This window comes from Poecilia reticulata, linkage group LG7 (genome assembly GCF_000633615.1).
Source record: "Poecilia reticulata strain Guanapo linkage group LG7, Guppy_female_1.0+MT, whole genome shotgun sequence".
In the NCBI taxonomy this organism is placed as follows: Eukaryota; Metazoa; Chordata; class Actinopteri; order Cyprinodontiformes; family Poeciliidae; genus Poecilia; species Poecilia reticulata.
Genome location: NC_024337.1, coordinates 25,962,188 through 25,986,373, shown reverse-complemented (window position 1 = coordinate 25,986,373; position 24,186 = coordinate 25,962,188). Strand labels below are relative to the sequence as shown.

Here is a 24,186-nt window from a genome sequence, read left to right as displayed (position 1 = left end):
AACAGTAAAAGTGCTGATCCTTAGTGTGTGCTATTAGCATGTGCTAAATGAAAATGGGCTTCTTCTTCTTCTTCTACTACTTTTTCTTCTTCTGCTTCTTCTTTAGATTTCAAAAGCAGCTTGCATCCATTATGGATGGCACTACTGTCATCTACTGGATCCTAATATCTATGCCTCAAATTCTCATAATGATCCCAGTATTATTTTTTAAAAACTGAACATCTTCTTTTTCCCCCTCAGTGCTATTTAACTGATCAACAAAATTCTCAAATTTCAATTCCCTATTAAAACCTAATTCCGTTTTAATGGGCGCTTTCTTCTTTTATTTCCAATTTTGACTTCTAATGATTCACTTCCTGCTAAAGAGCCCCCTGGTGGTTGAAGAGAAATCTTCATATAAGCCGCATGGTTCAAAGCTTAGGAAAAAAGTAGTGGCTTATAGTCCGGAAAATACAGCATATGAAAAAAAATCTAAATGGTCTCTTGTATTGTTCAGGGGGCCGGACCAAATGTGGAGGCGGGCCGGATCCGGCCCGCGGGCCATAGTTTGGGCACCACTGATCTATAGGATCTATGCTGCCTATCTATACTACCAAACTTCACAAAACAATAATTGAGAGATTAGGAGCTTTTGGCTATTAGTTCATGGTAATCAGGTAATTCTGATCAAAATTACATACTTTTTAATAGCTAATAGCTTTTCAATAGCTAAACCTATATTTGCACAACAATTCTTTACGGGATGTTTGCTGGCCATTCAAGCACAGAAATACCACCTTCATTAAACCAGGTGTTAGTAGATGATGAGTGTGTGGACAGGTGCCCAAACTGCCAAAATTGATAAATTCAACACATTTATCTTGAAGCAAATAAAGAATCCCACACGAGTTGTAATAAAATACACTTTTTTTTAATTAACATGAGTTATTGCATCTGATGAACTGGTTTTGTTTTATTGCTTGTTAAAAATCTTCACACAAGCTGGAAAAAAAAAAGCTTTACATGTAGTTTTGCATACATCTCTGTCAAAAACAGCTTTTTCCAAATGAGATGGAAAGAGTTGGTGTAATGTATGTCTGTCTTGCACTTTATAAGCAGAGGGACAGTCCAGATGTTTAGTGTACAGATAAATATACGGTTGTTGGCATGTCGTCCTGTCTTTGTCTTCGTTATCTACGTGCTTCTGCACAGCCATCTGCAGTATCTTCACTCACTCTGGAAGAAATGTTAGATAAGACGTAGTGAGGAAATAGTAAAATGACCCAAAGTTCTCAAGCTCTACGATTTCGGCGGATTCAACATTAAAGCATTCATTGGCTTTCTTTCTCCCTCAGGAGAGAGAGAGGTTCCATGATGTGATTGCTATCATACAAAACAGATGCATGCCGCGAACTCACCTTAAGACCCAGGCATCTGCTGCTCATTTAAATTACTGATGGAAAAGACAATATAGACATGAATGAGTTAAATGGGTTCACGAGGTGTTAAGAATCGCTTCAGCTGAGAATGTTCTGCTAAACATGAACGTGGATTTCTACGGGCCAGATCCAGCATGTGCTTTCCACCGAGGATTATCTGGTTCTGTTTCTGCCCTCTTAGCCTCTTCTTCCCTCTTCTCGCTGCGATCCACTCAGACTGTCAACTCATGGTAATGTGATGAGTTGGGCTGTGTGCCAGATCATCTGGAGTCATTTTTAGAAGCTGTGGATCGCTGTTCTGACATCACTGATGCCTTCCCACTCGAAGGCGCTCCCCGTCTCACCTTTTGTCCCTCTAAGGCTGCCTCCCATGTACGGCTACTCCGAATGGACACACATCCTGCTGACACTTTCTAACGTGGCTGCAGTATTTCGGGGACAGATTATGTTTTAGAGCCATGCACGTTTTCTCTCGGCAATCAAATCACAAGAAGGAAGCTGTGAACTTCTATACTCAACCTAATATGGGGTGCGTTGTGAACACTCCCAGCCTCATCCACTCGGCCCCCTTTTGTTGTTCTCCAATCATGGCGTATCGCTCTTACGAACATGAGTTTCTAGTTTAAGGACTATTTTTATTCCAACTTGATTTTTTACTTTTTGACTTTGCAGCATGTTAAATGTAGAGGGCGTTACAAAAATTATCACTGCTTTGGATTCATTAGAAATTTACTGAGTTTCATAAATAAAAATAGGAAATGGACCATATTGAAGCTGACATTTCATCATGCCTTTTATGTGTTCAATACATCTGTAATTTTGTAGGTTATCATCCTATAGAGTTTGCTGGTTTTGTATCTTGTTGAGTTTCCTCATCAGTCCTGCCACAAGCTACTTCTATGTTTGTATTTTTCTCTGACTCATTAAACTACAAGATGTTCCTGTCTGGCTTAGGTTTGTATTTAAGTTCACACAAAAAAACACATGACATGTGGTTTGTTTGTTTTTTGTTTTTTTTTTAACTTTTGGTTACCCTTTGCTTTCGTAAGACAGAACATTGCACAGTCACTGCATGTTGCAAAACGTGCTGATCTTTGTGAAGACAAAACAAGAACTTGGCAAGTAAATTCCCATCAATTAAGATCAACATCATTCAATGAAAAGAGAAGATGCGTGTAGATCATAAAGTTTACCTCGATTTTTAAATTTAAAGACTTAAAGCTGTAGGTTCGTTCAGGTTTATGCATCTCATCAGCAACGCAGCAGAGCATAGTTATGTCATCATCTGGTAGTTCGTTGTAATTGGTTGTTTTCAGCAGCCTGGAACTAAAATTTGTTCAAGTTGCATTCTGTTAGTGGGAAAATGTGTGCAGGTAAGCCTTTCAGAAGTGAATTTAAATATACTTGCATTGCACCGGTTGAAAGGCAAGAGGTTTGTTTTCCAAGTATTATAAGGTGAAAAGCGGAAAAACATCCAATTTGGTATTTCATTTGACTTTGATTAATCTGTGCCACATTACTATGTCTAGAAGTAGGATCAAAAGTGGAAAGTTTTTACAGAGAAGAAAGGAGAGTTGAGAAGAGAAGCAGGCAAACCTGGTGATGCTGGGAAATATACATTTATGAGTTTGAATTTGTAATCTGACCTGTAGAACAGATTCTTAAAGACATTTTTTAAACGTGTAGATGCTATGTTATGTAAATGATTCTTTCATTTTCAAACATTAAACAATAATGGCCTCTGAAACACAAAAGAGAGTTGTGCTCGACTGACTCGGGTCGAATGAGTTCACTTAGTTTTATTTGTTTCTCTGTTCTGCTTCTATCATTTGTATATGCTTATTTTCATTTTCTTCTTTACTGTAATCCTTACCTTTTTTTTAATTGTCTCCCTTTTTATTTTTGAGTCTCCGAAAGAAGAACCTCTGTTTGGAGAGAGATGAATTTTTAGTCCGATATTTGATATGAATGAGTCTACATTTAGAGTTTCTTTTTTTTTTCAACAATGCAAATCTGGAAAATTTTGAATGAATTTTTTTCGTAACACATACGTTTGACCTCCAGCTTGCAGGAGACCATGGCTTCTCCCTGGGCGTTCTTGGCTCTGCAGGTGTACACGCCACCATCGAAGCTGCAGGGCTTGCGGATCTCCAGGGAGCAGATGCCCTGGTTGGAAATCTGACGAAACTTGGGATCGTTTCCAATGATCATTTGGTTTTTCATCCACTCGATCTTGGGCTTCAAAACAAATGGAAGATAATTAAGATTGCTGTTCATTTCTCTGTCACAGCATTCAGACTGATTATCTTTAAGTTAACCAGTCGGAGGATCTGTGCTTTTTTGGAAAAACATCTCCACTAATTCCTCTGCAATGTCCAAATTTCTTTATTATTATAATGTTGGGAATCTGCAATGATGCTATGATGAAAAATCTGCCTGACATCTCATCGTAAAACCCCTGTACAGACTATTTCTATCAATGTGAGGTATAGGGTTAAATTTTAAATTAAGCTGAAGAAGTTCATTCTTTTCATCTGGAAGAGTGTGACCTTATAGTGAACTTCTTAATCTTTATTGCATCTATTGTTTGAGCCTGTCTCTTTTAGCTTAGTGTTTACATACCAAGTATTATTCCACATCTTCTGCAAAACAAGTAGTAGATACCGTATTTTCCACACTATGAGGCGCACCGCATTATAAGGCGCATAGAATAGACGCCACAGTTAGGGTTTCCACCAGTCCCGTATTGAACCTGAACAGGACGCGATTTGTTCCATACTCTACAAATGTGGATGTGTAAAGAAGTGGTCCCCAAGTACTTTATATAGTAGGCTGCCCCAGTCATTGTTTCACTCACGGTGTTGGTGTTGCTATATTGTGCCCAACTGCTTTCTGGGTAACACAGACCAACCAACACGCTGCCACCGCATTCTCTGTCTTCACAGAGACAGAGAATGTCTCTGTGACATTCACGCCAGGGCGTGGCCGGGTGATGGTCACCCTTCTCCGTTCGCGCACTGCATGTTCGTGGAGAACGAGGTGCTACATGACCTGCAGACAACCTGATTCTAGATGGTCGGTAGGTAGATAGGTCAGTCAAACTTTATTAACAAACTAGCGTTCTGACAACTATCCCAGCATGCACCACGCGCTTCTTCTTCTACGGGGCGAAAATGAGGTCGGCGGCTGCTTACCGTAGTTGCTAGACCTGTTGTGGCTCAATATTGGTCCATGTATAAGGCGCACCAGACTATAAGGCACACTGTCGGCTTTTGAGGAAATTGAAGGTTTTTAGGTGCGCCTTATAGTGCGGAAAATACGGTAGTTTTCCAAGTGCATGATAGTTTTCTTACATTTTACAATTATGCACTGACTTCTGTCAGTCTATCACATAAAATCCTAATAAAATACAATGAAGTTTGCGGTTGGAAAGTGAGGAAATACTTATGAAAAAAAGCTAAAAGAGCATGAATATTTCTGCAACAAACAGTGCATGTTTTATTTTATTTTTCGCTACTGCTTGGTTATCAGTTCAAGCGGACCAAATGTACCACTGCTACTCTCATTGTAATTCGAAATTTGTTGTATGTGGATACAATAGAAAGATGGATCAAAGTGCTATTTGTGCCTAAGTACAATCTCAAACAACTCTAAGCATGTGTCGACTTAATCTCATTTAAATAGCAGAGATAACTGGTTACCCAAAGACACCTGTCTCTCCCACCTCTGTGAGAGCAGATGCACAGTAACTGTCATTAACACTGATAAGGGAAGTACACTGCAGTCTGAACAGGAGGTAAAAATAGGATCTCCAGGGAAAAAGCAGAACATCTATGTAGACATAGCATCTTATCACCGTCTTCTCTTTGTGTTCCTCTTAGGGCCACTAATGTAACCCCTTCCTCCATACGTGAAAACTCTATCAGAGACAGCAGAACATCTTATCGGTCTACTGGAGATACCTCTCTGCTGTACATTCTCCAACGGCGCTCAACAGGCCGCAGGATCCACGGCAGAAAATAAAAGTAGTCCCACGAAGCAAAGGTTATTGCAAAGAGCTCAAAATAAACACCTTACAGGAGTGTATTATAACACATGTTGATGCAATTGCTTTTGTACAACAATGCTTCAATGAAACGGGGCAGTTCCTTTCCATGCGGAGTATCGTTTAATTGATTATTCTTTGAAGAAGGAGCAAACATTTAGCCAGGATTTTACTAAATCTCTGACCTTGGGGCATCCTCGAACAGAACACAGCAGCTTGGTAGTGTATCCCACAGTGGCTGCACGGTCGATGAGGGGCGTGGTAAACTTTGGTGCCTCATTGAAGTCGTGCTCCTGGTACTCGGGAGGTTTGTAGACAATACCTATGTTACACACACAACCATCATTGTATCTGTGTATAGCATAGGCAAAGGATACTTTCATGCATTGCATAAAATTAGTGCCTTAAATATCAATTTCGAGCAACAATAAATAAGAAGCAGACCACTAATTTAAAAGCAAAACAACTTTATGGGTCACAGATAGATTCTGTCTAGTCTTTAGTAGTAAGTCTTATTAGAGCATATGCTGCAAGATTATTTTATTAACATTTAATAACAACGGAAAAACCCCAAACAGGGAAAAAAATAATTTAGACTTAAGAGATCCATTTTAGAAATAAGAGCCTCAGCCAGTCATTTCTTTCTCATTAAGCACAATAAAGAAGCGACTGTATTAAACCAAATGGTGCAGTGCAATAAGTTGATATCCTGTATGCTTTTCCACAACAGAGAAGAGCATCAACGAACACTGCCTACATCCGTCATACAGCCTGGTATTGACAATCTAATAAAGTTTCTTGACAGGATAAGGTGTAAAACACATCCCTGCACATGCACACGCAGCTCTGTCAGGGGTCTTTATGGTTTTTCAGGCTCTAAAAATTAATCTGTTTTACTTGTACGCCGTCCAAGAGAAGCACCCACTTAGATTTTAAAACAGTGCCAAGGTCATTTTCACTCCTCCAGTACTCACTTTAGACTCTGGGTGACTAACTGCTGCTCATTAACAAAGCTGCAAGCGCTGCGTGCCTGTCTGTAAAGCTACACCCACATAAAAATGTTTACGTGGAGTCATGATGGCACAACATGCATCTACAAAAGTTACCTGTTTTCTGGATTGTTGCTGCAGTCTTGGTAACAGCACCGTTCTCACTCCTCCCCACTTGGTTCTCGGAAAATACCCTGAACAGGTATGAGTTACCCATGATGAGGTCTGAGACAGTGGCTGTTAATCTATGGTAGTGCTCCAGTACCGTGAACCATTCCTGTCAGTGGACACATGGCGGGTTGTTTGCTTCAGAGTTGTGTGCATGGAAAATTGGACTCACCCTTGCTGGGGTTTTTTTTCTATTTATTAATTTTTCTCTTTAAACATGCCGCTGCTGGAGTCATACCCCGGTCTTCGTGTCGGCCTTTTGGACCGTGTATCCAGTGATGCCTGAGTTGCCGTTGTCCTTTGGAGGAGTCCATTCCAGGGCAGCATTGAAGCCCCACGCATCTACTAGCTTAACACTGGCAGGTGGACCGGGGAGGTCTGAGGACAGAAATGAGGGTCAGTAAAACGTTGACAGGGCACATCACAGCCAAGTAGTTTATAAGGCGGTTTAACAAGCAACGGGTCAAAGGTCAAGTATGTCTTTAACATGTGGTTTTCTTATTTGACAGCAGCAGCCGGAAGCAGACTGTATGTGCAAGTCAATGAGGCAGATTAACGTGGTCATCTACAGTTAGTCAGAAAATTGCATCGACGTATTTCCTGTCTTTACTATGAATGGTTGGTGGGATTGTCAAAGCAAGACACGGAGCATAAGACTGACCTACAATCTGAAGGTTGATGGTTGTTTTGTCTTCAATGCTTTCCACTTTCAGCGTCATCTCGTAAACGCCAGAGTCCTCCCTCTGAGCACTGCGGATGAACAAGATGCTGTCCCTGTCGCTGTTCCTGATGTTGACCCTCTTGGTGTCCAAAGGCTGTCCATCCTTCAGCCATGACACTGCAGGTTTGGGCTTCCCCTGACGGATCGGAAAACGAAGGAGAAACACAAAATACAGCTTTAGTTTTTCTCTCTCTCTTTTATGCCCTAGTATGATCTGTTGGCTTTAGTATGGGTTGCTAGCTTACAACGAACGGGATGACCAGGTTGATCTGCTGTCCGACTTTCCCTACATAGCGGGACCTGAGCAAACGAGGCAAGCGGATCTTGGGTCTGTCTGAAAAATTGAGACAACTATGTTTTTTTCTGGTTATCCATTTACTTATTACTGCTACAAACTACTCAAATATTATTCTAGTAGTCTTTGTGAAAGCTGGGATGTGTTTAGTGTTTCCTCTTCAGGTCTGCGGGAACCACATCGCCTCAAAACGGCAAGTCAACGAGACATAAATAGACCAGACATTGCGAGGCAAAGCTCACACAGGAGAATGACTGAGTGTGTTGCTGTCAGGCAGCACACTTAATAAAAACAAAATACTTTCAAATATGACAGTGAAAAAACATAATATTGCTTAAGTTTAAATTTTGTTCATGTTTTGGGAGAGTCTATTGCTGTGAGAAAATTTCCCAGTTTTATTTGATATGTTGTGAAATATACAAGTGCAAATAAAACACTTCATACAAACTCTGTCCCAATTTACCATATATCCAAATCCTACAAAATCTAGATTGTGTTTTTTTTTTCATAATTGATAATACCGTTTTTATGGTAAATTGAAATAGAAAAAGGGTGAAATTGTACACCTTTTTCTGTGTTTTAGGAAGAAAAATTTAAATCCCACACTCATAATGAAGTTACAGTAACATTCCCGAGCGATACAGTTTCTGAATGGCTAATCAAAACTACTGTATCTGGGCAAAGAGATGCAAAAGAGGAAGAACCTTTTATCCAGCAGAGCCCAAAATAGCTTTGGTGAGAAGAAAACCTTGGCTGAACCCTCACACACCTCTCTCCTCTACACTATGTGCAAAGGCAAGAAGACGTCATAATGTTTAACTCCTCAGCGAGGTCAAATGTCGCAGCTAAATACAGGTAAAACATGCACAGTTGCACTTTTATTTGGATACTGTGACAGGGATGAAATGACATCATGGGTGGGAATTTGTGGAACACCTACGCAGCTACCACGCTGGCTAATTTGTTCAGGTTGGGCGCCAAGGATCAGGAAGAGCATCCCTCCCATGATTCTGCACAAGTAGCAGATACCTCAAAAGCCTGATGGGTTTAGATGACACATGAAACCCTGCGCCAGATCAACTCAAAATGTCCTCTCTCACACCTCATCAGTCCTTCCATGTTCTCTGTCGGCGACCCCGCATGTCTCATCACCCTTTATCCTTACATTTGTCACCATATCAAGCTGGGATTTGGCAACGGAAGCCATCATTTCTCAGGAAGCTCAGGTCTGCCCCCCCAGGATGCAGCTCAAACGCTGAGCCCCGCTAATTACCAAACCTGCCAGCAATGCCCAGAAGCGTTGCGAAGCATTGCAACATCTACCGGCCGCCGGGTTGGACTACAAACAATGTGTAATCTGTCTTTGTCTGGGGATAAAGTGTCTATGTTGGAGGAGGCTTTCTGCACATGTAGGACAGTCTGTTTTCATCAGCCTGTGCATGTCAATGCGTGTCTAACACAGAGCTGAAATTAACACTGACAAGCCACCCAGAATCCATCAATTAGGCTCATGTTTCGCTTCCCTCCACTGGCCAACGCTTTTGTTTTGATGACCGTATGTGTCACTCAGAGGTTTCTTTGGGTTCCCGGTGGTTTGAACCACAACCAGGAAATACGCCCGGGGACAGAAAGCTCCGTCTCTGAAAGTGGATAAGTTAGGCGGGTCAACACATTTTGACACCCTCTCAAAATGCCGCGGTGGAGTCTGTGGTCTCAAACGACACTTGTCGATCTTAACAATGACTTGTGCGCTTTCAAACATGACGGTGGAAAATTGTAATATTCCTTAGGTTTTACATTCCTTGCATGTTTTGGGAGACTGTGAGTCTATTTTGAGCAACAGACTCACAATAGATATATCAATTGTTAGTCATTTGCATGTATAGAGAGAGAACGACTTTAACATTAAAAAAAACTTTTCTAAAAGACTTTTTTTTACCTACTGTGAACAGCCTGGAGAGTTCTGAAATACATGAAATACAATATATGTCCTGATCCTTATCACCGTACCACACTGCGAAATGGAAAGACCTCAGGAAAGATTAGCACTTCTGCTGGTTCAGAGTTGCCTCTCTTACAAAGTAAGCACTTTTTAAAAATACACACGTTTCCTTTCAGTTCTGATGTAGATTTTAGGAAACGTTTGAAACGGCCTCACACACACATTAATTAATTGGAGAATTTAGTCAGAGATTTAGTCAAATCCTATTTCAATAAAAATGTCTCACTTGTGTAAAATATCACCTTCTCATTTTATCTTAACATCCTGAAAAAAATATATAGGTATTTTGCAGACGACCACACGCTGCTAGAAAGACAAACATCTCAACTGTTACATAGGCTGAGCCTATTTACTTTGCATGAATAATGTCATTAGGTCAAAGTGAGATATATAAGGACAGCTAGAGCAGCAGTCCCATAAATAAATGGGCTGTGAATCTGCACTGACGAGGCCTGTTGGTGGTGAGTGGCATGGCAGCCAAAAGGCTCATTACCCAAATGTTTTCCTTTGCCTGACTGAGACTGACCATAAATCACCCTTGAGACCGATAGTGCCAGCCATCGTAAAGCTAGTCTCCCCCCGCGGCAGCCACCCAGGTCAGCAGATGGAGTTTTCACTTGTCACTTTCAGTAGGGATGATGTTGACATCCACATCCATTTGTGTTAATTTTGTATAAATCTGGATTTTTTTTTTATTTTTTCACACGTGAAGGCTTTTCCCCCCCCACTATGTTCATTCTTTAGGATATGATGATCACAGCTTGCTACTACTGATTAAATTAATTTTTTTTTAAAGTGTCGTTATCAATAAAAAATGCAGTTACTTTTGGAGACATTCAAGTGACAGTTTGATCTACAACCAATGAAAGCTCTTGTCAGCACCCGTAGGATTTACGTCTTTACATCTGTGCAACCCATCAGACGCCGGCACTTCATACCACCTCCGCCTCTCTGTTTGCAACAGGAGTATTTTAAGGATAGGTCATATGTTACAGCTATCAGAGGAAACTCAACAGATAAGTCATAAATGAGTTCAACACCAAGGAAATTCTTAAGAAAGTGGCTGTGTGCAAAAAATATTTTGTGATAACCAGTGGTGGTAAGTAACTACAAGTACAAGTACTTCGTTACTGTACTTAAGTACAGTTTTCGTGTATCTGTACTTTACTTAAGTAGATTTAATAATGGATACTTTCTACTTTTACTCCACTACATTTTACAGTAAGTATCTGTACTTTCTACTTCACTACATTTCTACAAAACTGTCGCGTTACTCGTTACATCCAAGTCGCGTTGCTCTTTTTTTCCGTTAAAATGTGAAGTTCAGGGATTTAAGGTGGCGCCGTGAAATCCAAGCAATAACGTGATTTACATGTCTCTTGTCACCCATCGCCTCCCCCTTTACTCGCACGCGAAGCTCCAAGACATGCGCAGTGGTTTCCTCTGAGCGGGAGGCGATGTCTGTCTAATCATCAGTAATATAATAGCGCTGCATAAATCGATATGGCGACATGTAAAATCAGCAGCACTTTGCTTTCACAGACGGTGGGGACTTCGTCCAACTTTTAGCGTCACTTGGAAGGAAAGAACGGTAAGATCTGTGGAAGTGATGCTAGCAAAGCTAGCTGTACAGAGACACATGTTGCACTTGCGATGAAAAAAAGTTGTCACTCATGCACTGAATTATTGTGTGGAGGTGTTGACTGAGGTGTCGCATATATGGGACAACGCTGTGACCAAAGTGCAATATAGYRATATGACATTCAGGAATGATCCGATTCTTCTGGATGGATCTTTACTGATTAAATTTATTTCAGCTCTAAGTATTTAATATCTAGTTTTTTGTGGGAATGTGGATCTTTCAGATCAATTTGAGAAGCAATTTTGATAGGTAAAAGTTAATTTTTTTGTGTCACGTAGCGCGGGGTGCTGGTCTTGACTTGGTCTTGGGTAGGTGGTCTTAGTTGCCTGTCCTCCCCCACCCACTTTCATTTCATCCCCTTTCTGTTGGATTTCTTTAAAAATAAATGCCACTAGTGGCAAAAAAAAAGTGAAATTCATGCTGTGTTAGGACAGGAGACAAGATGTTTCCATCCCTGAAATTATGATGCATAGAATCACATATCTAAGTCTAAACTATGTTACAGAGAGTAAACATAATAACATGCTTTATCTGTTGCATTGTTCATTAAAATGGCCCATTTCTAATGTATTGAAATTAAATACAATCGGTACGCTTAATGATATTAGCGATTAGGTAATCCATTCAGCAAGTACTATTACTTTTAAAACTTAAGTATTTTTAAAAGCCAGTACTTTTTTACTTTAGTACAAATGTTAATGTGGTAGTTTTACTTTTGAGTACATTTTTGTCTGTGTATTTGTACTTTTACTTAAGTAAATTTTTTGAGTACTTTCTCCACCACTGGTAATAACACAATTGTGTCCAAGAAAAAAAAAAGTTTAAAAGAAACAGCTAAATTTAGCTAGCGTTTCTTCTCTAATAGAATAAACTTATGTGAAGCTGCAAAGAGTCAAATAAAAAAAAAAAAAGTTCTTTCACTGTAAATTGTGTAACCCTAACAGTAACTCACCGCCAACCTCCCGGATGGGCACCGGCTCTGGAAGCAGCCCAGGTTCACTGCAGCCACCTGGGTTTACAGCCACAACGCGGACATGCAGCAGGTCTCCGGTTGCCAGGTTTCTGATACAGCAGCGGTCAGCCACGGTCAACTCCGCATTAGCTACAATCCAGTCGGTTGCTACAGAGGAACATATTCTGCATCAGTATGGGTCGATTTTTACTTTTAGTTCTATGTGGTGATTGCATCAAAAATCAATTTGAAATACATCCACAAAAATCGGATTCTCCTTCTGAAAATTTATTGGACACTTTTATTAGTTTGTCACCTGTTGACACAATTCTACAAACAACCTGTCCAAGAGAAGGTACAGTAAGAACCAACACGGTGAAACCTTAGACGGCATGCTGTCATCTGAGCAAAGGAGCACTTCTAAAAGCAGTGTCAAAGGATACAGCGACAGCCGGTCAACTTGTGTTGGCCGTATTCGGTCCGGGCCCGGCAACAAATCTATCTGCCTCCTGACACTCTGGGGACAGGTGCAGCCTCACACATAAACACACACACTCTTTATACACTTACTTCCATCCTTGCGGTACTCGACAGTGTATCCACTCAAGCCGGAGCTACCAACATTCTCCGGTGTTTTCCACTTGATGGTGAGGCTGGTGTCATTCACGTCATCTACAGCCACATCCAGAGGAGCGCTGCTGGGGACTGTGAGGCATAAGTGGATTAGAAAGATAGAAACACAAGCTGTAGGGAGCAATTTTTCAGTTTTCACAACATGCTTACATGGCCAGTATTATTTTTCTTACAGCATGTCCTTTCAAATATCTCATTTGTTTGAAACCTTAGAGCTTAATCGCTAAAATTTTTTATTCAGTTACAAACAAATTGCAACTGGGAGACAAAGATGAAGCCATTGAGTGCAATAAATGGGTTGTTTAAAAGTAACTTAAATGTGTATAAAAAATGTCCACATTTTATTTGACATTTTAACTAAAGCTAACTAGCTTTATTTGACAAAGCTAGTTAACACTTGGCACAATGCTATATATCTGCATAGTGCCTGCATTGCATCTGGTGATGGAATGAATCGTGCTGCTGTCATGAAGTCTTGAGCTAAGAACATAGAGTTTGGATGTCTGCGGTAACATTGAATAAAGTTGGCAACCTTTGTGCAACATGGACCTGAGCATCTGACCGGTTGCTGTCATTCCCATTTGTTTCCACCTTGTTATAATGTCACAGTTGATGCTAGTGGGATATTTAATAGCCAAGAAAGCAGACGACTGAACTTGTTGCCAGGAACCTACCACTGCAGTGGTATAGGTTCCACTTTTAATGAACCTACCAGGTTCCGCTTAATGACCTACCACTTAATGACTGCAGTCACTAAGTGGTAGGTTCCTAGGTGTGAAGGGGTTTGTGTAAGATACGATTAGTCGGATTTATCATGTCGGTGCTACTCTGGATTTCAGTGAGCTCCCGAGAGCAACCCTGTCTTTCACAAACGTTTGCAAAAGTAAACTACTTGCCGTTATATACCTATGATCACGGAAATGATTGACGCAGCTGAAATATATAGACATCAATCCTTTTGAGTTTTTTTTTTTTTTTCCCCATACCTGACCATTTTTTAGTGCATCACTCCACTAAAAATTTTCAACTGCTGGACTAAAAGTGAGAAAGCAGCCAAAGTACACACACACACACACACACACGCACGCACGCACACACACACACACACACACACACACACACACACACACACACACACACACACACACGCCCACGCACACTCTCCCTCTGGGGTGCAGGAAACAGGACAGTCCCTCTATTGTCGAGGATACAGCTCCCAGCGCCACTGGCAGAGGAGCATTGATTTTCTTACAGTCTATTTCTGACTGCTCAATGCATTCACTCACTCACACACGCACACACACGCATGCACACGCACACACACACACACACACACACACACACACACACACACACTTTTGTCTCGCTATCTTTGCAGAGACTTTCCATTGACTCCCATTCACTCTAACTCTGACCAAAACTCAATTCACACCTTACCCCAAACCCAAAAACAGTATTTCTTCTTTGGGAGCAGAGTCCGCCCACAATGTAATATTTGCCAGGAAAATAGTCCCCACAATGCATCAAATACAGGATACACACCCACGCAAAACAGGCTTCTACTGGCTTTGACCTGAACCAGTGATGTCACTCATTCTCTTGACAGAGATGTCACTCATTGTCTGTGACATCACTGACATCACTCCTTTTATTCCAAAATTCCAGAGCAACTCATTTGTGCTACAAGCGAACAAAGTTGGAAGAAAAAGTCCTGCTGTTTTATTCTGTTTTTCTAAAACACGGTTTAATTTAAAACATGGCACACAGTGGCTGTTATCGATGTAGGGATGAAGATCAGTCTAGCCTGTCGACGGACCAAAGTTCTGAGGACACGACCCCTGAAGAATCGGAGATGGAAAACAACGATCTCCGACGGACCATCAAGTGCTCCAAACCTGGCAGGAGATCCAGGCAATCGGTCTTGCAAGCTAACTGTGACATGTTAGCAAGTGAGAACGATGCACTTAGAGCTCAAATCATGTGCTTTTGTGTAGAGCTAGAAAGCACACAGCTTAAACATGAGGACATGAGAGCTGAGGTGCGTTGCCTGGAAGAAGCTCGACAGACTCTGAAAAAAAGACTCCTGAGGCTTCGGATGAACCTGAAAAGGGCATATCTGTGCATTCAAAGGCGATCCGAAGGCCTGCAGAGTCTTTCAGAGGAGTTGGGCGATATCCGGAGCCACTTTAACAGAGACTGCGAGGAGATTGAGTACCTTAGGCAGCAAAACAAGACTTTAATGTCTGAAAGTGCTGGGCTAAGGGAAAGATTGGCTCGACAGCCGACTGAGGAGCACCAGGAGATCCAGGAACCAGATCCAGCTCTCCGAAAAGTCGGTAAAAAGGTAGGTACAGTTTTCAAGACCATGTATCGAACATAAACTCTGAGGTACTGGATACCAGAATGGATGCACTAAATCCATAATACCATGCTGGTATCCCTCGGGTTGTTCTGGTAAAACTGGCCACCTTGCTGAAATTGGTTCCAGAGGAACAGGTCACTTTGCTGATACTGATTCCAGAGAAACGGGTTGCTTAGCTGATCCTGGTTCAAGGGAATTGGGTCGCTAAGCTGATCCTGGTTCAAGGGAATTGGGTCGCTAAGCTGATCCTGGTTCTAGGGAATCAGGTTGTTTAGCTGATCCTGGTTCTAGGGAATCAGGTCACTTAGCTGATCCTGGTTCTAGGGAATCAGGTCGCTAAGCTGATCCTAGTTCTAGGGAATCAGGTCGCTAAGCTGATCCTAGTTCTAGGGAATCAGGTCGCTTAGCTGATCCTGGTTCCAGAGAATCAAGTCGCTTAGTTGATCCTGGTTAAAGGAAGGTAAGCTCCGTGGACGTGATGCTAGCAAAGCTAGCTGTACGAAAAAGCTAGCTGTATGAAAAAAGTTGTCACTCATGCACTGAATTATTGTGTTGATGTGTTGACTGAGGTGTCGCATATATGGGACAACGCTGGTACCAAAGTGCAATATAGTGATATGACATTCAGAAACGATCCGATTCTTCTGGATGGATCTTTACTGATTAAATTTATTTCAGCTCTAAGTATTTAATATCTAGTTTGGAATGTGGATCTTTCAGATCAATTTGAGAAGTAATTTTGATAGGTAAATGTTAATTTTTTTGTGTCACGTAGCGCGGGGTGCTGGTCTTGACTTGGTCTTGGGTAGGTGGTCTTGACTACAACACTGCTCAATCAACATTCTTGAGCAGTGTTGCTCCTTGGTTGCCTATCCTCTTCCACCCACCTTCTTTCCATCCCCTTTCTGTTGGATTTCTTTCAAAATAAATGCCACTTTTGAAAAAAAAAAAAAGTGGCAAAAAAAGTGAAGTTCATGTTATGTATTTAATATCTAGGTGTTTTTATGGGAATGTGGATCTTTCAGATCAATCTGAAAACCAATTTTGATAGGTGCACTTAATTTTATTGTGTCACGTAGCACAGGGCGCTGGTCTTGGTCTGGGGTTCGATGGTATTGACTACAACTCTGCTACATGGCTCCTTGGTCGCATGTCCTCCCCCCACACACCTTCTTTACATCCCCTTTCAGTTGGATTTCTTTCTAAATAAATGTCACTAATGAAGTTCATGCTGTTAGGACAGGAGACAAGATGTTTCCATCCCTGAAATTATGATGCATAGAATCACATATCTAAGTCTAAACTATGTTACAGAGAGTAAACATAATAACATGCTTTATTTGTGGCATTGTTCATTAAAATGGCACATTTCTAATGTATTAAAATTAAATATGATCGGGACACTTAATGATATTAGCGATTAGGTAATCCATTCAGCAAGCACTTTTACTWTTAATACTTAAGTATTTTTAAAAGCCAGTACTTTTTTACTTTTACTTAAGTACAAATGTTAATGTGGTAGTTTTACTTTTACTTGAGTACATTTTTGTCTGTGTATKTGTACTTTTACTTAAGTAAATTTTTTGAGTACTTTCTCCACCACTGGTGCCACCCAACGTATGTGGTGAGACATCAGTTTTCTGCTCCATGTTTCACTAAACGTCCGCTAGCAGTGCTACTGATCTTTAACAGCTACTGATCTTTAACAGCTACTGATCTTAGGTAGGATTTTGTTACCCAAACAAAGAAAATTAATCCACAGATCCAACCGTGTTACAACACAGTCATGACATATCTATCTCTCTCGTCGGTTTTATGGCGGTTGGCAACAAACTGTTAGTAGCATTACCGCCACTTACTGGTATGAAGTGTGGTTCGTGATGGTTTAAATATTTATACATATATTCTATCATAAATTTTATCTAAACATACACTCACACATTCACATGTAAAAACACATACTTGTGCACAACTTTGTATATCATGCCTTCACTCACAAACACACTATAATTAAATTCTATGAAATAATTTAGTTTTCTTTAGAAATCAAATAATTATTTGCATACGTTTACTCCCTAAACTCTTCCTCAATATATCTAATACATTAACCTTYTCCTTAATACTTTCAAACTCTCTCTYCATATATCTTCTCTCTTTTTCATATKTATKGCATTCTAATATAACATGCTCTATGGTTTCATATTWATCACAGTAATMACATTTGCCAGTTTTATGTTTTTGAATTTTAAAAAGTGTATAATYAAGTHYTGTATGTCCAAATCTTAACCTTGTTATCACTCTTTCYTCCTTTCTATTTCTTCTTCCATTTCTCCTTTCTCCTACAATCCTCAGAATTTTATAAAACCATCTTCCTGTTTTATCTTCATCCCACCTTTTTTGCCATACTTTCATCAGTTTCTCTTTAACAATACTCTTTCCTTCAGATTTACTTATTTTAACTGTAAAACTAATAGGATTTTTAATTGCCCTCTTTGCCATTTTATCTGCCCTCTCGTTTCCTTCTACTCCAATATGTGCTGGATCCCACACCTTCTTCTTCTTCTTGTTTTATGGCGGTTGGCAAACAACTTATAGGTGCATTACCGCCACCTTCCAGACTGGAGTATAGATTAGACGTCCTATCACTATAATCTTCCCATAATACCTGACTTCCTACGAAAACTAAAAATGCTGTTAAATACTATATCCTCAGACAATTTTTGCAGCAAATTTTTAATATCTAATTTATTTTTATTTCTATTTAACTCTCTGATTAACACCTCTTTCCCGACTATACTTACTACATTATAGAAAAATATGCTGCACTGTTTCTGACTCTCCACAATAACTACACAAACCTGTACTATGTTTATTAATTATTTTCATAGTACTATTTAGCCCCCTATGCCCAAACCTTAATCTGGATACAACATCCTCTTCTTTTTTATTCCTATTACCTTCCCTACATTCCCCTACTTTTTTTTTTAATGCTATAACAAAATATTGCCTTTTCTTCTCTATAGTTCCTGCCATTTCTTTTTAATATATATTTTACTTATACATTTAACCTCATTTGCTGCACTCTTAGCAAATTTATCCGCCAACTCATTTCCTACTATTCCAATATGAGCTGGAATCCAAATTAACTTAACCCGGGATCCATATTTTTTAATTCTAAAAATTGATTGATTAATATCCAATATGATATCTTGTCTTGTTTCTGAATTCTGTTCTATAATACATATTAATGCACTACTTGAATCTGAACAAATCAATATTTCCTTCTTTCTAGTTTCCTCACTCCATTCTAGAGCCATTAATATAGCCATTAGCTCACCTGTGTAAACTGTCAATCTATCTGTTACTCTTTTATTTTTCATAATACTTAAGTCCGGAATTATAAATGCTATTCCAATTTTATCATTTAACAATTTAGAAGCATCTGTTTATACTTGTAAATACTCAGCATATTCTTTCTTTATATACCTTTCCATCCATCCATCCATCCATCCATCCATCCATCCATCTTCTTACACCCTTGTCCCTCAGTGGGGTCAGGAGGGTTGCTGGTGCCTATCTCCAGCTAACGTTCCGGGCGAGAGGCGGGGTCACCCTGGACAGGTCGCCAGTCTGTCGCAGGGCATATATACCTTTCCATCTCTCTTTTGTCTATTTGTCTGCCTTTTTCCAATAAGCTTAAATCAACGTCAGCTTTTCCACTTAACCAAGGTGGAGTATCAGGAATACTCACCACAGGACTAATTAAATAATGATTTATTCCCATCTCACTTATCTCATTATTAATAATCCATCCAAAACTATTAGCGTTAATAAATCGGATCAACCTTGAGCTAAACGTCGCTTACTCCGCGGAGAGTGAATATCCAACTTGAAGCAAACTTCACTGCGGTCCGTAACCGCAATATCAACTTTGGACTGATATTCCCAGCAAAGATGAGGATTTTCCACCGCGGTAATCGCTTCCTCTTCCACACGCCAACGGAGGTGGAGGATACGGAAAACCAGACATCAAACTGAGGGGTAACCACACTCACACGCCAGATGGCGTCAGCAAGGTTTAATAAGGATCAATATTCTATTTGATCTGCGATCCTGGGCAATACACATTTCGACTAAGTCTCCCCCTCACAGCGGTGGGGCATAATTTCTAGATAGCATAGTCAGGGTTTGCAGTTTAAGGTTGTGGTGCGAGTTGTTTAAATAGATGTTTTTAGCTAGGATCCGAGCTACTGATCAGATCCTAGTTACTGATCAGTAGCTAGGAGCAGAAGCTACTGATTAGCATTAGCTACTGATCCTAGCCAAGTCACAGAATAGAGGGAAAAGGGAGGAGATTCCCACTGGTGGGAAATCTTTTAAAGATATTCGTAATATTACCATATTTCTTAACCATGTAAGCCCGAAAATGGTGGGTTTTATTTTGCGGATTAATTGAAATAAATACGGTTTTTACAACATATAAATCGAATGTTTTACAGTCTGTTTCTAACGAAAACGTTCTCCACTAATGGTTTGAAATTCCCTGCTTTTTCTTTTAACACCATAATAGCTTAATGCATAACAAAACAGAGGCCCATTGTGTAGAACATTTTATATTGATTAATCCTTGTGTTTACAAATGGGGTCCAACCGACCCCACACCCATATCAAGTATCATTTGCCTCAGTCCTCGTACGTTTGCCTTAGTCTTCGCACGCGCAAGGGTTAACTGTTTAATCTATTAATGTAGGAGGGGGATACGTTTTAATTTCTAATCCTGCCAATATTTGCATCCCCTGTCTACTGTCCTATTGATATGAAACTTATAACAGTAGCTCAGAGAACAAGTGTCATTGCGTAGAAAAGGTGAAATCCCTCTTAACTCTTCATTTCTCAAGACAGCAGGGAGATGCATTTTTTGGCATAGCAAATTATTAGCTTGCCGATATCTGCATGCCTTATATATTTTCCCCAAATATTATTCTATTTATATTAAACTCATACCAGAAGTTCATAGAACCACTCTTGTTATGTAGAAAAGGTGAAATCCCTCTTAACTCTTTATTTCTCCATGTTAGCAGGGGGATGCATTTTTTTGGCATAGTAAATTATTAGCTTGCAGATCTCTGCATGCCCAACCTATTTTCCCCAAATATACTACACTAATACAGCAAGATAACGGCAGGTAACCATGACAACTGGGGACAGTTTAAAGGCATGCCACTAAACAAATAATCCTTCTTATTTGAACACATTCTACTTGGAAAAACAAGAGCATCAGGAAATTGTCCTCATGTTCCACAAAAGACCTCCAACTGTTGGTAGAAATGGCTATAATAGTCCTCTATAGGTCACATGCAAGTTTACACACACACACACACACACGCACAAGAACGCATCCTGTGTGTATGAGATATGCAACTGCGTATGCGCACATTCATGTTGGAGTGTGATGAAGAAGCTGTGAAGAAGAAACTGTTCAGAGTCTGGAGAAGCTTTTTTTTTTTGGTTCACCACAATGACTGGTGTCTTACCGAAGAAGGTAAAAACAGAAACACAAACACACACTCCAGCCTTTGTTTTTGCTCTGTTTTCAAGTCACTGACCATGACCTCTTGACCGCCTAGCATTGTGATTAGCAGTCATCTACCACAATTCTGGTGTCCACGTTACACACAAACACCAAGAGGAATCATAAAGTCCTTCAAGTGAACCTTTGATGGTCTGCTGCTTTGTGCAGATCACCCTGCAGGTCATGTGTTACAACACACACAATCCCAAAATGCACACTTGCAGCATCTTTTATATGTTTGTTGAGTGAAAACAGCTTCTTACCCAGCTAATCAAGTAACAATTACTATAGAGATGTTGTCACTTTCAGCCGGATAATTCATCTTACGGCTCAAATCCCGGCGGCTCTCTTATTTCTAACCAGTCAGCTTGATGGCTGCATGATAAAGAGCTAAAGAAGCAAAAAGTCTGCAGCTGTTCATGATTCACCAGAGACCGAGGAAGCAGTAACTGAGCCAGACGGCAGTAGGGTTGCCACCTGTCCCATAAAATACAGAACTGTCCTGTAATTGGCTGTTAAATGTAGCGTCCCGTATGTAGCGATTTGTTCCGTATTCTACAAACGTGGATGTGTAATAATAGAGAAGTGGTCCCCGAGTACTTTATACATTTCTGATTTTCTGCTAATAAATACTAGATATTTGCTTGGAATTTCAGAAACATGTTGTCAGTAGTACATAGAATCAAAGAACAATATTCAATTTACTCAAACATATAAAAAGTAAAATCAGAGAAACTGATCATTTTTCAGTGGTCTGTTAATTTTTTGTGGCGTTGCATAGCGAAAAAGTAGTACAAGAAGTCGAAACAATAATAACAGCTGGAAGACTACAATACACACACACACACACACACACACACACACACACACACAGAAAAAAAATTATAATAAAACTTGTTGCACAGCAAGTTGTCAGGTATTGTCAGGTTACCTGCGGGAGGAGGGGGTGTTGGGGCTTTAGGTGGTTCCTCAACTGCAGCAACTTCTGCTGGAGCAGCTGGAATTAAACAAGCCAAAGGTTTACCAACAACCTCTACTCCACATAGGGAGATCTTAGCCTGCTTTCTAAATCTTCTAATGTCAAACTTGTACACAAATCTTGCAGCACAAATCACATAACCATCTGCATCATTATTTCTTGCACAAAGCATATTTTATGTTTACCAGCATCTGTTGGAGCATCTGCAGCAGGAAGCACAGCACTGTCTTCAGCAATGGGAGCAGCAGCTAGCATTCAAATTCCATTCAGGAAAGCCAGTTAGTGACATTTATTTCATGTTTTAATCTTTAAAAAAAAAAAAAAAAAATCTTGGTCATTTGTTCAACACAGGAGCTATTGAAGCAAAGCAGCAGCAAGAGCATTAGAGAAATGGTTCTTAACCTGGGTTCGATAGAACCCCAGGGGTTCGGCGGAGCCTCTGCAGCGGAGGTAAAGACACACTTGTGTGAAGTTGTGATGACGCGCCGCTTTGCCATCACTTGCTGCAGAGGATCACTTTACATTGCTTAGCCAATCACTGATTGAAGGAGTTCCACTCAGCATGGATTTGAGCTTGTGTCAGCAAAACTCGCCATTTTTACCAAATTCTATAGTCTAAATCTGCTCCTTAGTCGCATCTTTTCGGGGTTGGTACTGCCTCTAGTGGTGTGGGGGTGGTAACACAGCGAATATAATTACATTACTAAATCAGAATACCGCAAAGTATTTTGTGTGTCGGCGGAGGGGGGAATGAGAAGGGTTCGGTGAATGCGCATATGAAACTGGGGGGTTCGGTACCTCAAAAAAGGTTAAGAACCACTGCATTAGAGAAATGGTTGAATCTATAGAAGCACGGTAAATTTCGAATAGAATAGACATTTATTTGTTTGTTCTGAAAGATGAATAGTGGGCATTTTGGATATGTGTACAGGAATGAAATATTCTATAAAATGTTAGAAATATGACACACTGTGTCTTACTGTCCTTTCAGTAATCATTCATTCTGCATTATAGTTTATGTGTGAACTTTTTGTTTCCCCATCACTCTGGTGCTTAATGAGATTAGCAACCAAATTCTGCATAAGCCATTCTATTAAACCCACCAATGACAAGAATAACCGCTGAGGTTTGGTGATGAGAATGGTGGCAGAACAAGAAAAAGATGAATATATTTTACTGTGTGAAACCCCCCCCCCCAAAAAAAAATGTTGACCAAAACCACTTGTACTTTGTGTTGCAATGTTCAGATGAATGATCAGATCCTTTGACATCTTAAAAGCTGCACAATATAGTTGAACAAAAATGCATTATTACTTTCATTGTTAAAAAAAAACACAAAAAAGGCTTTCCCTTCCCTCCACTTGCAGGATTTTTATTTTTTTGTTTTACCTGGAGCAGCTCCCTCAGCTGCAGGGCTGTTGTCAGTCGGGGCAGCAGGAGCCGCTTCCCCCTCGGCTGGAGCCTCAGCAGGTGGAGCCTCAGCAGGTGGGGCAGGTTCAGGTTCAGGTTCAGGTTCCGGAGCAGGCTCAGGTGCTTTCTCCGCAGCCTTTTTGGCTGGAGGCTTTTTCATAGGCGCAGGTTTACTCGGCATTGCTGACACACTGATAGAGTCTGTATGAGGGTGGAACGGAGTCCCCAGTGAAATTTATATATACTTAGAGTATGTGGGGAGGGGGAGAGCGGTGGTGGGGTAACTCCACCCACCTCCTCTTCACAGCCCCATCTTTATGTCTGCGGGTCTTCTTCCAGATAAAAGACTAAAGGCTACAGCATAAAACCAAGAAAATAAATTGAAACTCAAGTTCAAATACAATTCCGTATACATCCACATATATACTCCTTTTTGAGTCTAGGTTTTTATTTAAGTTGGAAAGTTATGTTATTTAAAGGAGTAGTATTATGTAAAATCAACTATTGTGAGATTTATATCACGTTATTCCTGCATGAAAAACATACCTGTGTTTTGAGTCTTTCATTCATGCTTGAGAAACCATTGAGCCTCCTGTGGCAGCCATTGAAGCTGCCTAAACACTTGCGCTCACAAAGCGCAACCTATTTCTATGCAGTTCCCCTTGGAGCTCACAGAGAACCCCTACCTTATGCCTTCCCCACTCGGTTCCTTCAAACTAGTGGCAGCAGCAATTAGGAAATAGATGGTGGATGTGCTAAGCTCAGTCCAATGCTTCCAAGGTTGTTGTGAACAGCATAATGGAGTGGTTTTAAAATTTAGAACGTATTGAATTGAATATTTAGGGTGAACTTCATTTTTTCCCCTGATTTATTTTTTCTCATATACTTGTGCTGCTTTATATGCGTTGGCTCGGTTACTTTATTTTGAGGCTTTTAACGTAACTGTGTGTTTGGTTGATTATTTTTCTGCATGAAAGTAAATGTTCAAAGTTTTTGAA

At 40.3% G+C, this 24,186-nt stretch overlaps 1 protein-coding gene across 2 annotated transcripts; it reads right to left on the bottom strand.

Annotated features, from left to right (window-relative positions):
- Window positions 1-932: 932 nt before the first annotated feature.
- Window positions 933-23,400, bottom strand: mybpha (myosin binding protein Ha). Of its 2 annotated transcripts, XM_008413760.2 has the most exons (14): window positions 23,168-23,400; window positions 21,964-22,026; window positions 21,731-21,796; window positions 12,803-12,937; window positions 12,233-12,400; window positions 7,587-7,675; window positions 7,282-7,477; window positions 6,859-6,998; window positions 6,570-6,729; window positions 5,649-5,785; window positions 3,470-3,656; window positions 3,292-3,343; window positions 1,398-1,432; window positions 933-1,215 (listed from the first exon to the last, which is right to left on the bottom strand). In XM_008413760.2, exons 1-12 carry the CDS (start codon window positions 23,367-23,369, stop codon window positions 3,315-3,317), a joined length of 1,572 nt encoding a protein of 523 aa, XP_008411982.1. In that variant the 5' UTR covers window positions 23,370-23,400; the 3' UTR covers window positions 933-1,215; window positions 1,398-1,432; window positions 3,292-3,314. The 2 variants fall into 2 exon arrangements, with proteins under 2 accessions (XP_008411982.1, XP_008411983.1); XM_008413761.2 differs by lacking the exon at window positions 21,964-22,026.
- Window positions 23,401-24,186: the final 786 nt, after the last annotated feature.